The 18,064-nt window shown below is 34.3% G+C and overlaps 2 protein-coding genes across 2 annotated transcripts; one reads left to right on the top strand and one right to left on the bottom strand.

Annotated features, from left to right (window-relative positions):
- Positions 1–5,053: 5,053 nt before the first annotated feature.
- LOC104218396 (uncharacterized) lies at positions 5,054–6,226 on the bottom strand. The gene is made up of 2 exons (XM_070173326.1): positions 6,169–6,226; positions 5,054–5,658 (listed from the first exon to the last, which is right to left on the bottom strand). Exons 1-2 carry the CDS (start codon positions 6,224–6,226, stop codon positions 5,054–5,056), a joined length of 663 nt encoding a protein of 220 aa, XP_070029427.1.
- A 3,242-nt stretch (positions 6,227–9,468) lies between these two features.
- On the top strand, positions 9,469–11,250 carry LOC104218395 (uncharacterized). Its single transcript, XM_009768879.2, has 2 exons — positions 9,469–10,291; positions 10,367–11,250. Exons 1-2 carry the CDS (start codon positions 9,926–9,928, stop codon positions 10,982–10,984), a joined length of 984 nt encoding a protein of 327 aa, XP_009767181.1. The 5' UTR covers positions 9,469–9,925; the 3' UTR covers positions 10,985–11,250.
- The last annotated feature ends 6,814 nt before the right edge of the window (positions 11,251–18,064 follow it).

The following is an 18,064-nucleotide window of genomic DNA, read 5'->3' as shown; positions in this document are numbered from 1 at the left end:
TTTACCTTTGTATGGGTCTCGTTCCTAGTAAAGAAAGAATGCTAGGTGACCTGAAGAGCCAGTGAGATGAAGCAAGGGGCGCTAAAAGTAAAAGAATGTTTTGTTGAAGTTATCATAATAAAGTGATTGACAGAAATTTTAGCCGGAGAATAAGAAGAGAGTAATTGAAGTATTATGAGTAAGATGTGATAAATGATGATAACGGTAAATCAAAATATGATAGAATGATAGAGTCTATAGTCAAGTGAAGGAAAAGACAAGAGGTGACAGGCCTTGAGACAATAAAAGAGTATAGGCCAAAGGCTATATCCTCATTCGAGAATTGAGTTGGTGACTCGAACGTGATTACCAGAAAGAAAAATTAGACCCCCGTAGTAATAGAATTTAGTATGGGATAATAAATAAGATAAAAAATCGAACATGAATTAGGGATCGAAGGAATTGGTAATAGTCGATATTGTGAGAATTTCAGAGATCGTGTTTCAACAATAATAGAATAGAAAACAGGCGAATAACCTTTAAAGGTCATTTAGGAAGACGCTTCCTTAAAGCAAGCACTCTGAGCAGAGTTAATCTTAAGGGACTAAGTGTGCCAATTACACTAGGTGTCACCTTCGTGCATAAGAAATTCAGTTATCCCTGGTACACAAGGGTTACCATAAGGCGAGTAAGGGTCATTGATGATGTGAAAAGACGCCAAAAATGAAGAGGTAAAACATCTATAGATAGATCTTCGTAGCACTAAGTCTTAGTACTCTACTAAAGAAGGGAAGATAGTGTGATATGGTATTAAGTCAGAGTTACTGGTTAGGCAACTATGGAATAATAAAGAAAGAATGTGGTAGAAAGGCGAAAGGAATAAGATTGCATTTATTCAGACCCTACAGATATGTTACAACTCCAGAACATTATGCAAGCACGCCGCCGAGGAGAGGCAATAAGGGTTCCCACACCAGATGTTATTGATAAATAAGTGTGAATGAACACTTAATATATAAGGAGCCAGTACGAGTGGTAAGTTAAGACAAAGAAAATAACCCAAGAGAGATTATGTGGAATATAGATATGAGCACGGACCAACGAGTAGTTAGTAGTTGATTCGGGAAGAACCTAGTTATGGCTAGACAAGAGGATACAGACAAATCATGCAGATTGTGCAAGGTAAACATAGTGAACCCCAACATAGTGAATTCGATCTTGCAGATATAATGACATCGTGATCCTTGAGAAATACTTGGATAGGATTTGGGGGAGTTAAAAGTACCGAATATGTGTTACAGATATAAAAGAAAGTGCCACCAGGGAGACAGCCAAAATTTCAGTTCAGAAGCAACCCTACGAGCCCAAGGGCGCAGAGGTAGGTAACTAAAGATAATTATAGGCAAGTAAGAACATCAAAAATTCCTTTAGGTATACCACATAATCAGCTCACAACTTTATAAGAGTCAGATGATCTCCCTTAAATACTACAATGAAAGACTAGCTGAGGCCTGAGGAAAAAGGAAGAAGGCTTCAACCTAAGCATAGTAACTTGAAGAAGAAATGGTCTTGTAACAATAGTCTCACTACAACATTGTATACACTCCATAAGAAAGTGGTACCTATCGTGGCTAATGAATGGGAAGTAAAAATCAAAAGCTGATATTTGAGATCATATGAGTTACAGGAAATTCCAGTATTCACAGGCACTAAGATAAGCCGAGCATTCATGAAGCAAGTGATAGAACGACAAAAAAAAGTAATTGCCTATGTTTAAAGGCAACTGAGACGGCATGAAAGGAAATCTATGGTGCTAGCAAGTGAAAGAAAGGTTGTGAATAGTATAAATAGATATATGTAGGTCGCAAGCTAAATTATCGTAGAGTGACAAGGTTTTAGGTAGATAGGAGTAAGGATAAGAAAAGACAAGTGAGAAGGTGACACGAATAGGTGAGTCCTCGGGATTAAACCCATCACAACAAGAAAGCTAATGGCTTCCGTAACTTATTGAAAGCTCGGTACAGCCTGAATGAACTCAGAGGAGTCTAAGACTAGGTGCATTTAGAAGAGATGGAATGCTGCCCTAGTAGTAGAATAAGGGTGTAATTGTAATAAATTATAAGATAATAACGTTTAGGCCTTTGATTGAGCAATAATTTAAAGAGAATGGATTTCATGAATTGCACAGGATCAGAATACCCCCATAAGATGAATCATCTTGGGATGCTATGAAATACGGTTATTGAAGTATAGTATCGTCCCTAAGTGGATCAAGAAAATCACTTAAGATGTTCCCTAATGAGATGTGAGCCCCAGTGACAATGTATTACGTAAGAGGTTTCAAGTTATGAGTGGTAGATTAATATCAACATTAAGATGGATCAATGATGGATGGATAAAAGTTAAAAAGTATGAGAGGAGATTAAGTTGTCATTCTTAAGATGAACAATAATGAGGAAGCATTAAAGGACTTAGATTTATACATGTAGGATAAGCAGCGAGAGAATAACGTGGAGTTGGGGAACAAACCTCGATAATAATAAAACAAAAGTAAGAGTAACCTGCCTAGATGCAGTAAAGCCATAAGGATTGATATCTGAGGCTATGAAACAAGAGATATCAATAGTCGTAAGTTCAACAAAGTACAAAGCGAAGAACTTCAGTATACCTATTGATGCCTACAGGGACAGCTTGTCATAGTTCTGTATATGTTCATAAAGTGAGGCTTAGAGATTGGCTAAAAGATGGAGGAAAAAGGGGAGAAGAGTCTCTAGGCACTCATACAAGGACACAATCGTACATACTGCATGATATAAGGTAGCAATAGTTACAATATTGGAAGAATTCCGACAACATGTCATAGCGTGAGAAAGATGCCTAAAGGGGGAATACCCTAGCGTTTGGATTTATTCACAAAACAGTTGCCTAGATGGAAAGATGAGCATTAAAGTATTCGTAAGAGCTATAGTTTATGAAACTGATAAGTGCATCAGTCAACATTCAAGGATGAATGTTCCAAAGGGGGGAATGATGTTACACCCTAAGTTTTCATACGTGAGAGTACATCGTAAGCCATTGATGTAAGCTCAGAAATGAGATTATATTTGGAAGAAAATAAAGTAAGTTAATCATGTTACCTTGGAGGTTACAAATATTTAAGATCATGAATAAGAAGTACCAAAAGGTTTGGAAAGCTTAGAAGCTAAACCAATTTAAGAAAATAAGTTTCGTCGAAAGTTGACAAGTTTCAAATGTTATAACATGTACTTTGGGGTGAGACTGGGGTTCTTAACATGATAAAGAGGTTATGCTATCAGTTATTTTAGTCGTATGATAGTCATTTGCTACGTTTTGAAGGCAAGAAAGTTGTGGAACAAGAGTTAGCAAAGGTCATCACAAGTTACATCGGAGTAGAGAGATATTTGTATTTTTGCGAGACCGCGCAAGCAGCTCCCAATGGGACCCACTTAGGCGGTAGTTGACTTAATTCACTTTATAAACGCTTCGGACGCCTATTTTTAACTCATTTTCAACTCAACTTTGTCTCCAAACTTCTCCTAACCCTTATAAACAGATACCACAAGGATTTGAAGTGATTCTAAAGTGATTACACCATATTTCAATATCAAAACTTAGTTCTAGTGAAGAACAACACCTCTTTGAGGTTGTGTTATCATTGAGGATTATTGTGGGCTGTGTTTTGCTGAAATTCCAAGTTTTTGCTACTGGCTAAGGTGAGTATAACTGCCTACTAATTATGCTTAAGCTTGCTTGTATGTTGGTTAAGTTGTTAGGATGATAAAGTACAAGATAATACTTGGATTATCTTAAGTCACTTAAATGGTATTGTATTGCCATTGAGGGTTGTTATGAGCTGAATATAACTTGGGTTTCAGTTTGAAGTTATTGTTGGAGGTATGTGTATTGTGTTCTTGCATGTGCTTAAGGTTATCTTGATGTTGATTAAGTTAAATAGATGGAGTAGACATGAACTAGTGAATAAATTTACTAATTGAAGATAGTTGGAGTTGAGGATTGTTTCCTTTGTTATAAATATATAGTATAAGGATGGAATCATTGATGGATGACTTCATTATCGTATTAATGATACTATTAAGTTAATGTAAGAAGTCTATAAGGGGTGATATGGGTTATACGGATTCCAATCGGAGCTTATCGCTCATTGTGAAGTAGTTGTGACTTGTTGTTGTTATATGGTGTCTTGTTATTGATATTTACATGTTGATGGATTTCTCTGGTTGTTGTTATTGGTATATGGTGTTGTAGAAGGCCCTTGTTACTGGGGAGATGCTGCCCGAATTTAAGTAAATGAGCTACTAGCTTAAGTTACAAACTTAGCCTTTACTCAGCACTGATTTTGAATCTCCTTATACTATGATAGATTGAGTTGACTTGTTTGAAGAGTTGCATGGAAGGTATTAAGGACTCAACGGGTTTAATGTATATTAAGGCACTTCCTTCTTTCTTTTGGCATGATCTAAAGTGAAATGAATACGTTATTTCATAACGGATCTACTCCTAGCAACTAAGGTTGTCCATGTTGTTCTTTCCTTATAAAATTATTCTAAGCAAGCGTGTATGATCCTTGAATCCTACTGAGGTTCATATTAAGGGTATGGATGTCCATAATGTTAATCGAAGTTACAACAACCTTAAGCCACTCCAAAAGGTTTAGAACGTGATTCGATGAGTCTAGCATACATTATATATAGTGTCTATTTTACTCTACCGAGCCACGCTATAGTCGGCCGGGTACGGAACCTATTGTGCAACCACTGATCAGTTGGATTTACCGAGCTTCACGTGGCCAGGTACGATTCTACCGAGCCTTATGATCGTCGGGGTACATTTTTATCGAGTAGATTTGGTTCGTGACATCAACATTTCCCATTTTTCCTCCGTTTTGGCTCTAATCTCGCACCTTTCGCCCTCTATTGCCTAAGGATGATTCCTACACATTAAAACACCACGAATTAACATAAACCGATACATTTTATATCTGAAATCCATGAAATACGAGTAAAACATGAATTTGATATATATACACTTTAAGCTAAATATCACCTTGCTCTATCAACTTCGATTCTACTACAGAGATCATGCACACATCCTCATAATACCTAGGAAGGTTAAACGTCTTGTACACATTAAATGTGATTTCTTCATCATGCACTCTCATCTTTAGCTTGCCCTCTCTCACATCAAAACCAGTGGCCAAGCATGGTCGCCCCACAATAATTGGAACCTCCTCATCGGCCATGTAGTCATGACTAATGAAGTTTGTAGGAAAGATGAACTTCCCTACTCGCACCAGCACATCTTCAATAATTTCTTCAGGCACTGCTAATGAACGATCCGCTAGCTGTAGAGTTATAGTAGTAGGCTTGGGGGCTCCAAGATCGAGCTGCTTGAACACTGATAGTGGCATCAAATTAATGCGCACTCCCAGAATGCACAAGGCTATACCAACCTCGTATTTTCCAATCGCCAAGGGGATTGTAAAACAACCAGGATCCTTCAACTTAGGCGGGAGCTTACTCTGTACTCTAGTACTACACTCCTCAGTAAGTGCAACCGTTTCAAACTCTATCAACCTTCTTTTGTTGGCCACAATGTCTCTCAGGTACTTGGCATATTTAGGAACTGCTTGTAGCACTTCTACCAAAGGTATATTCACACACACCTAGCTCAAGATGTCTAAGAATTTTTTGTACTTGTAATCATCTTTCGATTTTTGCAACCTTTAAGGAAAAGGCAATTGTGGCCTTACCTCTATCTCTATCATAGTCAAAATTTGAAATTGAGGGGTAAAGATGGACTTTTATTCTCAAAAAATATAGATACGAAAAGTATATTCATTTTACACTTGAGCTCCATTAATGACAAGGATAAATAAAAGATAATTTGCAATTGACAAAGATATTATTGGAGCAAAAGTATAATGAAAAACAAAATTAAGCAATTTCAAACGGTAAATGAGCAAATTTAAACATTTTCCCACCTTAATTTCCAAGCGAAAGAGTAATAACATGTGGAAAGGGTGAATGGACAATCCTATAATTAGATGTGGGGGGTCTGGCTAACAAAACCCAATGGGGTGCCCAAATCAATGCCCTTAAATAATGGACCATTGTTCTTAATTCCCTTTCCAATGAGATCTCAAAAGACCAACATCCTCCCTAACTATCCCATTCTCCAAAAACCCACGACCACTCTCTTTGTCCATTTATTATTTATTCTTCCCAATTAAACTATACTTTCATTTATTTTTAAAAAAAATCTCAATATACTTAAGATTTTCTGGTCCCCACCACCTCCTTTGCTACTTCTAAACGATAAGTATACAGTAGTTTATTACATAAACACATCTTACCCCATAAATATAACTTCATCTCCTTCGAATTACCATGTAATTACAGTGCTATTCTCAAGTCAAAAGAGGGTACTTGAGTTGATATATATATATGTGTGTGTGAAGCTTTAAAAGGATAACCAAATCTTTTGTGATCACATTTTTTTGAAACTTTTATAGTTTTAAAAGGGTTTTTTTCATAGTTATCTACGTATCTTAGTGTAACATTGATATAAGCTTTATTTCGAAATAATGATTTAAGTAATGCTCAGGTCAACTTAGTTTCTTTTTCAACAGAATAAAGTGAAGAAAGATATCGATTGTTTGCTAGGTCATGGATTCGAATTTACACCAACCTTACAACAATCAAACAAATTTTCCCAGAGGAAATAAAAAAAAGATTGATGGGTCCCAAGGGCCAGTTAATCAAATGGACTGCTTCAAACATCATGTGAGATTGTTCATTGTAAGGTGCCGAGGGAGCATTATACATTATATTTAACTTTTAATGGTGGAAAAATTTTGAGAGAACCCAAACTTAATCAATTAATTTTTAAAAAATTTACCTCCTATAGCAAGCTATTACACCCTATTTATTATAAATCAAAGTAATTTCAAAATATTATTATTTATAGCTACTTTTTCTATTTATTTACCTATCATTGCAACATGAAACACCTACCTGGAGTGCAAGTTCAGCGCTGAGCCGAGGGAAGTGGGCGTGGATATGAGGCTTGAATCACAAGTCATCCCAAGTAGAGGCAGCTTCAAGTACCTTGGGTCAGTTATCCAGGGGGAGGGAAGATCGACGAGGATGTCACACACCGTATTGGGATAGGATGGATGAAGTGGAGGTTAGCATCTAGAGTCCGGTGTGACAAGAGAGTGTCACCTATACTCAAAGGTAAGTTTTATAAAGCGGTGAATAGACCGGTCATGATATATGGAGTTGAGTGTTGGCCTGTTAAGAACTCACATATTCAGAAGAGCAGAAATGAGGATGTTGAGGTAGATGTGCGGGCACACTAGGATGGATAAGATTAGGAATGATGATATTCGGGAGAAGGTGCATGTGGCTCCCATTTGATGACAAAATGCGGGAAGTGAGGCTTGGATGGTTCGGGCATGTATAGAGGAGAAGCCTAGATGCCCCAGTAAGGAGGTGTGAGCGGCTGATTGTGGAGGGCATGAGAAGAGATAGAGGGCGGCCTAAGAGTATTGTGGAGAGATGATCAGGCAGGATATGGCGAGGATTCAGATTTCCGAGGACATGACACTTGATAGGAAGATATGAAGGTCGAGTATTATGGTTGTAAGTTAAGAGGTAGTTGAGTCTTGCCTTACTTCATACCATTGTGAGACTAGTCTGGTAGGATTTTTGTGTAAGATAACTATTGGCAATGTTATGTCTTACTATTTCGTTTTTCAATGCCGGACCTATTTACTAGTTATCGCTTTTGCTTTGCATTTTTCTTCTGGATTCCATGTTGTTCATATTTTTCCTATGATTTCTAGGGTGATACTGATATTATCTCCTTGTCTTTTTGTTTCTTGAGCTGAGGGTCATTCGAAAATAGTCTCTCTACTCCTTCGGGGTAGGGGTAAGGTCTGCGTACACAGTACCTTCCCCAGATCCCACTAGTGAAATTTTACTGGGTTATTGTTGTTGTTGTTTGTGTATAAGCAATATGTATAGACATTTGAAAAGAATCAAGTCTTTTATTGCATACTTCAATTTTACTTCCCCACCCAACTTATGTGGCACCATGTGACTTGGCACGGAATTCTAAAAAAATTGTTATTTAAAACAAACCTCGTATATTTGTATGGCTAAAAATCATAACATTAATGGTAAAATATAATTTTATGTTAAATTGTATCTAAATATATAAAAGTGACATTCTTTTTTGGGGCAACTAAAAAGGAAAGAGTGTCATATAAATTGCGTCGGAAGGAGCAATATACGAAAATGATCAATCTGGAGTTACTAGCAATAAATTAAAGTTTCTTTTTTCTTTTTAATTAAAAATAAATTTTTTTATTTAGAATACTCAAATTTTTTAAAAAATAATTCATAAATCTCTACTAGTAAAAAATAAGGCCCCAAAATTTTGGAGCCTAAAGCATTTGCTTTACCGACCTTATTGTTAAGTCGCATTGATTCTGTGTTTATAATTTAATAATGATTATGATTTTAATTATTTTTCACATCCACATATTAAAAATACTAAAGTTAGTTAGGGAGAAGTAGAGCGAGCTATATTAAAGCCTGAAATTTCACAAGTTTATTTAAATTGTTTTATATATATATATATATATATATATATATATATATATTATTTTTGACCTCCATACATCCTATAAATTTCGGAGAAAATATATTCAATTAATTACCACCATTGGCCTTATGTACCTCTGCCTACTAGGGAGAAGAGAGTTACTTGGCCTAAAAAGACTGAGTCTTTGCATAGTAGAAGGTTACAAAGAAGCACATCATTTCCTAAATCCCCTTAAAAGGAACATGAAAACGAAAAAGAGGAATGTAAGATGAAGATTTTATATCTAGAAGGAAGGAACCAAAACCTCCCACAAATTTCAATAGGATAGAGGGGAAGTAAAGGAAACAAAGTCAGTTGCTCGAGGAAGAAAAAGAGGAAGGAAGAAGCCAAAGAAAGCACTAAAATCAAAAGAACTTTATTACCCATATGACCAAATTTAAAGAAAGAATTACTACATTTGTTGTTCATTAAACACCCAGCTATCGCGGTGGAGTGATCAATACTCATTTATCCTTAATTATCATATTGAGTTCGAACTCTTAAAATATAATTATCTTTGTTAGATTTAATATGTGATTTTTCGATGCGAAATTTAATCGAGCCCCAATACAAATACAAACAGTAGGGAAATAAATAAATAAAACCCAAATCTCAAACTGCCATTCAACCCAATGAACTCAATCTTACATCATTGAACATTGCCAACACACACTTAAAAAATAAATTACAGAATTTTTATATTTGATTATTTTATGTAAATGGACAAATGAATATATTTAAATCAAGATTAAAGAGAAACCACTATCCTCACCCCTTTCTACTCTACTCCCTACCCCATATATTACTTATTGTATAGTATTATGCTTATGCTATCCATAAAAGAGTTCCTTTATAAAGCATTAAAAGATAAAGGGGCACAAAAGTGGGGAAGAAAAAGGAAGAAATTGGAAGAGAGCTAAATAAGTTCATGACAGTTTCATGTTTTTGAGTAGTTTTTTCCCCTGTTTCATTCTCTCACACTTTGTTTGTTTTAATACGAAGGGGATTTTTTTTTTTTTTTAATTTAAAAAAAAAAAGGCTTGGTCTTTTCTTTAGCTTCCTTTGTGCCCATTAAACATTGAAAATGGCAGATTATGAATGATCATTTCCCCTCGAAAGGAAACACTCATCATTGCTCCCAACAATTCTTTTAGAAACCTGAGCTTCTAAGAGACATTCATTCCCTTGTTCAACAATATAAATATATATATACATATCTCTCTTGTATAATTTAATAACTACTTCCATCCTTGTTATGAATATGAATATGATGGATCCTTCAAACTCTGTGAATGGATTTTACAGTTTTCTAACAAGAGGAATTGATGATCTTGAAAGAGTTTTTCTCTCTAATAATTTCATGTCTATTCAATTCCTTCAAAGGGTACTTTCCCTTTTGAGATCTTTCCACACACAGTTAACACTTCTTGTCCAAAAACTTCATTTACCTGTTGGTGAAAAATGGCTTGATGAATACATGGATGAAAGTTCTAAGCTTTGGGAAGTTTGTCATGTTCTCAAGAATGGCATTTCAGGCATTGAGAATTACTATTCTGCTGGTTTTAATGTCACTTCTTCTCTTGATAGCCATCCCCATCTCACCACACAATTATCTAGACAGGTAAAACACAAAAAATCCATTGTATTTTTGGGTATTTTCTTGATTTTTGTACTGATTTTCTTGGAAAAAAAACAGGTGATAAGAGCAATAACAGGATGTAAAAGAGAAGCAGTGGGATTAGAGGAAGAGAATAGAGCATTAATGGAAACAAGAATAGAGCCACTATCATTAAGGTTTGATGAGGTAGTTTCAGTGGAATCAAAGCTAAATGGATTCAATGGATTCAGAGGAGTTTTATATGCAATGAGGAATGTTAGTTCAGTTTTGTTAATGATGTTGCTTTATGGATTAGTCTATTGTTGGCCACAATCAGAATTTTTAAGAGGAGGAGAAAGTTCAGAGTGTTTGTTTTTTGGATCAAATTTCATGATCTCAACTTCAAGATTGCAACAGAGAGTGGCTAATGAGATGATGTCATCATCAACATCATCAATGGGGGTTTTGTTATATGAATTTAGAAGATCAAAATCAGCTTTGGATGAACTAAGAGATGAATTGGAGAAAAGACAGAGTAGTAGTAGTGTTGTGGAATGGGAATCAGAAATTGAGATAAGGGAAAGAGTTGATAATTTGAAAGCCTGTTTTGGTGTATTGAGATCTGGTACTGATAATATTATTGGACAGTTGGATGATTTTTTTGATGAAATTGTTCAAGCAAGGAAGATGCTTTTGGATTTCTGCAGCCATAGGTAGAAAAAAAAAGAAATTACAACTAGGGAAATTCTGTATTTGTTGGTTTTTAACTTTTTTCCCTTTAGTTTTCCTCTTTTTATTTCATCTTTTTTCCTTTTAGGATTTTCTAGGGGTTTATTCCTTCTTCTTTTTTTTTTTTTTTGAATGTGTAAGCTCTAAGCTGCTGTAGTTGGGTGGAACCCTCAAGATGTATTTATTTCAAGAACCCAAAAAGGAAAATTTTGAAGGAAAAAAGATTGATGAAACATGATTTCCCACAAAAATAATCCAAGCATGAGAATCTATTAGTATTAGTATGGGACAAGTTTTTACTCTCTCCTATTTTTTAATACATATTGTTTATCATTAATAATATTGAAGACTTATTTCGAAAAGTCACAAAAAGTAAAAGTAAAAAGTTATGATGAAAATTCTTGAAATGACTACAAGTAGCTGTAAGGCAGAAGAAGAACAAGTCTTTTGTTCCATAAAAGAGAGTGGATGGAACCTTCTTTTGTTACTCAACAAAGGGAGACAATATGGGTCAAAACCCTACATATTTTGTTACTTTTTGAACTATGTTTTGATTGTTTGTGTTGTGAAAAAGATATTAAAAATGTAAAAAAGAAAGGGGAAAAAAATGATTCAACTCTTTAGTGTGATGATGGAGAGTGCTCCTAAGACTTAGAATTTTGTAGTAAACGACTATAATGATTTGATTCCAGTAGCAACAAGAATAATGAAAAGTAAAAAGAGGTTGGCTACTATTGTAGGGAGAAGTGAAGGCACTGTTAGATTCCTGGATTTGGCTTTAATGTTGCAAAAGGCACTAGTGCTTTGGCACTATTGGAAGCTTTTCTCTGATTCACTCTTCCCTTTTGAAGCATTTGTGTCTTTGAAATGTAATGTTTCTCCAACTCTCAACCCCCCCGCTCACTCTCCCTAACTATAATATAAATTATTTAACGGGAGATATTCAAAAATAGTCAGATTTACAAGTGGTAATTGAAAAATAGTCACAATTTTAAAAGTAATCGAAATCTAGCCACTTTTCATGTAAAGATAAATCTGAACGAAAACACTATTCAAAATCCAAAAATATTCCAGCATAATATACTGGAATTCGAATTTTTTACATGTGAACTTCCAGCATAATATACTGGACTTCCAACATAGTATACTAGAGTTTCAGTATACATAATATGATGGAAGTTCATACACAGGTGCTCTAATCTCCAATATATTATGCTGAAATTTTCCATGTGCTGGAGTTCCAACATAATATGCTGAAAGTTCATACACAGGTGCACCAATATATGTTGGAAATTCATACACAGGTGCACTAATATATGCTGGAAGTTCATACACATGTGCATCAATATATGCTGGAAGTTCATACACAGGTGCACCAATCTCCAATATATTATGCTGGAACTTTCCGTGTTACAGCAAAATAATTGTTATTTTTCAATGACTTTATAAATGCTGGCTATTTTTCAATTGTCAATCTGAAAACTGACTAGTCTGTGCTATTTTTACCAAGATAGTTGACAACGAAGGCTTTCAGTTTAGTGATATCGGAAGGTCTTTTGCACAATAGATCCTACATTGATCATTAAAAGGGTCATCGGATATTGTAAATTTCAACAGAAATTTCGTATATGTATGTGTTTATATCTTAAAGATGGTTATATAGATAAGTTGACACCTTGAACATTACAAGTCTTTTTGGTGCACTTGTAATCGCTTAAGTTCCCTTACAGCTTATAGTACTTGTTGACATGATTCATTTCTAGCTGTAATAACTCTTTTCTACCATGAATAATGGTTTTTCTGTCACGTTAAAATTTAAGGTCCGCCTCTCACAAGAGATAAATCAGCTCTCATATGTTCCAAGTCTTGCTTAATAGAAAAGATTTCCTACAAATAAAGACGGTTGATTTTCTTTTTTCCTCCTTATATAAGTTTAGAAAAATTATTATATTATTTTTTGTAATAAAAATTATTTAATTTTATTTAAGTATCGTAGAAAATATCTCTTTTATTTACTCCTAGTGACTTTTTGTGATGCTTAGAAAACAAAAAGTACTTTTTTTGTCACAAAAAATAGCTTATGTGACTTTTGTGATACACTAATACCCAGGTAAAGTTAGTTACTTTTTGAATTACAAAAAATAAGTTAGTAATTTTTGGTATAATAAAATAAAAATTGAGTAATTATTCATGAATTAAACCCAAAAATTCAAATATGCGACTCCTACTTTTTTGTCCACCGGGGAAGAAAAAGAGAGGAGAGGGACATGACATTCACCTTATAAACACCAGTCTCAACCTAGTAGAAATTCACTTTAGATATTCAAAAGGCAATATCCATTCTGCTGTATTCGAATCTATTTGATAAACCTAACAGTAAAAATGCAATATATTATTGATGGATGAAGATTTTATTCAAACCGACATATTTGCATTTGATCCTACACTAGGTGGGATTTTTTTTGGAACAATGGTGGGTCTAAAGAGTATGATAATTGAGCTTCAACACAGCCCATGGTATGGTATGATATGATATGGTACAATTTGAAAACTTCAATACGGTAATTTGAGTTTTTCATTTTTGAAGTACAATATAACGTACCAAATTAATTTCGTATAGTTCGATAATTCTAAGTTTGATTTCGGTAATTTATGATACGGAAAGTTAGTAATCACGGTTGTTCGACTTTTAAAGTCAATTGAACGAATAAAGGCAATAAGGACACGCTCATAATCAGAGGCGGACCTACAGGCTACAGTGGAGGTGCGGGGTCATCGGAATTATATAGATTTTATTTGTACTGTATATACCCCTTAGGTAATTTACTTGGCCCCCTCACAAACAAAAGCTGGACGGCAACCGTGGTTGAGTTGCTAGTTTAAGCACCATTCCAGGTTTCCTTACCATTCGGTCTAGTGTCGGAGACCTAGTTCAAGCAAAATTAGCACTTTTCTTCTTTCTTCTTTTGTTTTCTTTTACATTTTTGGATTCGATGATTGTTTCTGTCCTTTAACCATGCAGGTTTCGAAACCTTGGCCTCTTATGCAAAATTGAAGGTTTCATAACAAAACACTAATAACAATGCTTATTTTAATATATATATATATATATATATATATATATAAAAAGAAGCAGTGTCGGGCGACACCGCTTCTATCAACATTGCTTCCTATAGCATCTACATGCAAAGTCATCTTTCACTAATTTCTTGGTGCTTTTTCTTTCTTTAAAAATTTCTAGTTGTTTATATATTGCGGATAAGTTGTCATACTTATTAATTTCTTAAAGAATTGCACACAAAATTTTATTGTTAATTATTATAGTTAAGGTTAGTGGTGCTCCCATTGCGCTCAAATCCTGGGCCCGCCTTTGCTCATAACAAATGGTGTATATTTGTTTTCCTAGACAAAGGCCTCCAAGAACGAACAACATTGTGAAAACATGAGTACCACAGACAAAACTCTCGTGCAATATTTTTTAACGTTATCAGAGGTAGATAAGCATGTGTTCCAAATAGAACACAAGTGTCAGTAGCCATATCCATCTATGACTGAGTCTGATCTTCCCTACACTTCGTCGAAATTAAACAAATTATCAGCCAAAAGTTCTATATAAAACTAGACGAGTTAAAGAGTTGCTAGAAGTAGCAATTTAAAGGTACAAAAAAGTTAAGTAATACCGAACAATTTTAATATTCCCTAATCAAATATATATATATATGAATTTTATATGTAATTAGGTATTTTTGGTATAGTATTCAGTATTTCAGTATCTTTTTTATAAATATATATCAAATGCCAAATTTTTTAAAATACAAAACAAATACCGTATTGAATACCAACATACAAATACCAATATTTTAAAAAAATTTATTTCAGCATAGTAATTCGATATTTACCAAAGTACGGATAACCTTACGCCACGAGTATGAATAATAGTGATCACTTGTAAAAAAGGCTGCTCATTTTATAAATATGCATGATTTTAACTCTTATCAGAAGCGACTATTCTGCGGAAAAAAAAATGGGATAGTATATTGAAATCCTTGCAACTACCTAAGAATATTTGGATGGATGGAATCATTCTGATTTTGGGTTCAAGTCTTGAGTATAGAAAAACTTTTAATAAGTAACGGTTATTTTATATTGTGCCCTACTCGATACAAATTCAGATAATCGAGCCAGTAGATACAAAATTCAGCGAAGTATATCAAAAATATTGTTAATACCCTGCCTATTCTTGCCTCTTGGCATTGCCATCCTTATATGGAAGGACAAGATTCAAATGCTTGACTCGTGTTCAAATATCTCCCTACCAAAAATCAAAGGAGTGACATAACGTAAAGACAAAGTTTAAAACGTGATTCTTAATTTTGTTTTTTTTAATAAAAAAACATTTTTCATCTCTTTGCGCTATTATTCTTAGGATGACTTCTATTTGTCGCCAATTTTCTTCCCCTTTTCTGGGATGTCACATATTAAAATAATGATACAAAAATATCGAAGTAGCTTTCATATCCTGCAACTAGATTTCATGTTTAATTTTTTGTCCCATGCCGGAAATTCATGCCTCACTTTAGGGGTTTACTTAGTGAAAAATTAGTCAACACATAAAAGATTAACAATAGCAATGATGCATAATCATAAGAATCAAAGAAAGATTAATTAAAAAATATCAACTGAAAAACGAATATGTCTTTGCCAGTGGTTTCAGCAACATATTCATTTTCTATCCTACCTTAGTTGAAGACATTTTTCTGTTCATCTAGCATGCTTAATTTATTTTAAGTAGCAGTTGAAATTGCACTTATATTCCAATTGGACTTGCCTATTATTTCTAATTTCATACTTCTAATCATTGTCAATTAACTCTCTCTCCATCTCAACCGTCAGAATCCCAAAAGGCACAAAAAAAAATAATATACAAAATGCACAAATAATTGGCAATTGTCAACAGAACATGTGCTTATTATGAATATTATAAATCTTTTCTTGATTTGGAGTTACATTGCAAAATATCTTTATAACTGACAAATATACCGAGCATAGTATCCTGATTATAAATATAGGTGTTGGATACCTTTTGGTCAATAGTATATACTAGATGGTATTGCCCAAGTTTCGATAATCCAAGGTTTTACAATATAAGTATGCTGTTAATGAGTATGAAAGATAGTTCAAGGACTTGCTTTCACTAAGGAATTTACGTGCAAGGTTTCGGTTATTGGTTTACTTCATCATGCAATACTTTTTAATTTTTCTAATCAGGATTTAAGAATATTTACGCCACTAATCCGTGAAAATCAAAACTATCCATATTAATAAGGTCAATCTGACCATTTTAGTTGTGTACAAGCTCACAGTTCAATTAGATTTACATTTTATAGGAGTACCTCCTAAATAAGGTCAAAGGGTGCATTTATTATCACATTTTAGAATATCCACCACAATTTCTGTACATAGAGTTCAAAAATTTCAGCAACTATAGAGATGTCCAAACCAGTTTGTACCTATTTCATCGAATACATGCTACTTTTCACCAACACATACGGATAATTTCACCAAAGTTTAAGCAAATAAAAAGAGACTACAAAATTTGAAAAATAATTTCTAGGACTAGCAGCCATTTTATTGACCACTAAAGAGTATCACTTCGTTGATGGATGCTAGAAGTCTAAACGCATATGATTGGCTGATACCATTTTTTACAATCGAATCCACAGTTGTCAAGTTTTGACTAGGTTTACGATACTCCCTCCGGTCCACAATAAGTGACCAATTTACTTTGGGCACACCCATTAAGGAAATACTAAATTCTAGACGAAAATAGTTAGCGTGACTAAACTATCCTTTATTAAATGTTGTACCATAATTATAGTAGTACTTACTTCTCTTCTCAAATGTAAGGAGTAAATGACTTTTTAGGAATACGTACATAAGGGTAATTTTGGAAAAAAATTGAATTTTTTCTTGATTATATAAATGGAGTACTAGTATATTGTGGAATAAATTGGTCATTTATTGTGGACCGGAGGGAGTACTAGTATATTTTTTCTTGTAACTACTAGGAATTAAATACAAAAAGAAAGTGCATGCTCTAAAACAAAATATATGGAGTAAGAAGTAGAAAAGACAAAAAGATAATCAAACAGTGACTTGAAACTAGCAGTCAAAGCCAGCGGATAAATAAAAGGAACAATCTGTAGGTAACATCGTGGATAATCACTCTCTTTTATGGCAAAATAGATAGAAAGCAAATATATATAACTAGTAGTAAAGCATCAAAGATTTTCGTATTCCTCATCAATAGCAACCAGCTAGGATTGAACTGGAGAGGACCACTAACTCTAAGCAAGTAAATGCAGACACAGTTCATAACTGGCATGGCAAAAGCCCAAAAGAGGTCAAACTGAAGTGCAATAATGTGAGGCAACTTAGATAAGAGATCAAAGCATTCGTTAATGAGTCAGACTTGAATGAATGCAATAATATGCTTCCTGTCACACCTTTATCCCTAAACATACAGCTGTAGATTTACCTTGCATATTAAACTACTTCAGTGCGAGGAGAAAAATCTACCTTGCATACGAACCCTGCGATGAAAAGATGGATGGATAACTCTGAATTCTGGTAGCATTTACACTACAAGAGTACAACAGTGACATATAGACGAGGGCGAAACTAAATCAAACAGGGAGGTTGAAATTTGAACTTTCAGCTAATTTATACGGAAGATCTTGCCAGCAGTGTTCGACAATATCCTTGTTGTCTAGTGGACTTCTATGCATTTTGCTGCAACAGTCATAGTGCCTGCTGCACAAATCAAGTATTTGACCTACACCAGTTCACAAGTATGCAATTCATAAAAAAAATTGCCTCCAAAAAGCTCTTTAATCTTAAACAAGAACAGAAGTTTAAGAATCAAAATCCACTCACAAAATTCATTTACTCAACCAGATGTGTTAGTTACATAACCCCTCCAATTTGATTGATTAAGCAATGACACGTAAATGCATAAAGTAGGCTCTTTGACCTTGAGTTAACAATTCCACTCATTTGGTTTCGTCT

The sequence above is a fragment of the Nicotiana sylvestris genome, chromosome 4, assembly GCF_000393655.2.
Source record: "Nicotiana sylvestris chromosome 4, ASM39365v2, whole genome shotgun sequence".
Taxonomy (NCBI): domain Eukaryota; kingdom Viridiplantae; phylum Streptophyta; class Magnoliopsida; order Solanales; family Solanaceae; genus Nicotiana; species Nicotiana sylvestris.
This window is presented reverse-complemented; position numbering and strand designations above follow the sequence as displayed.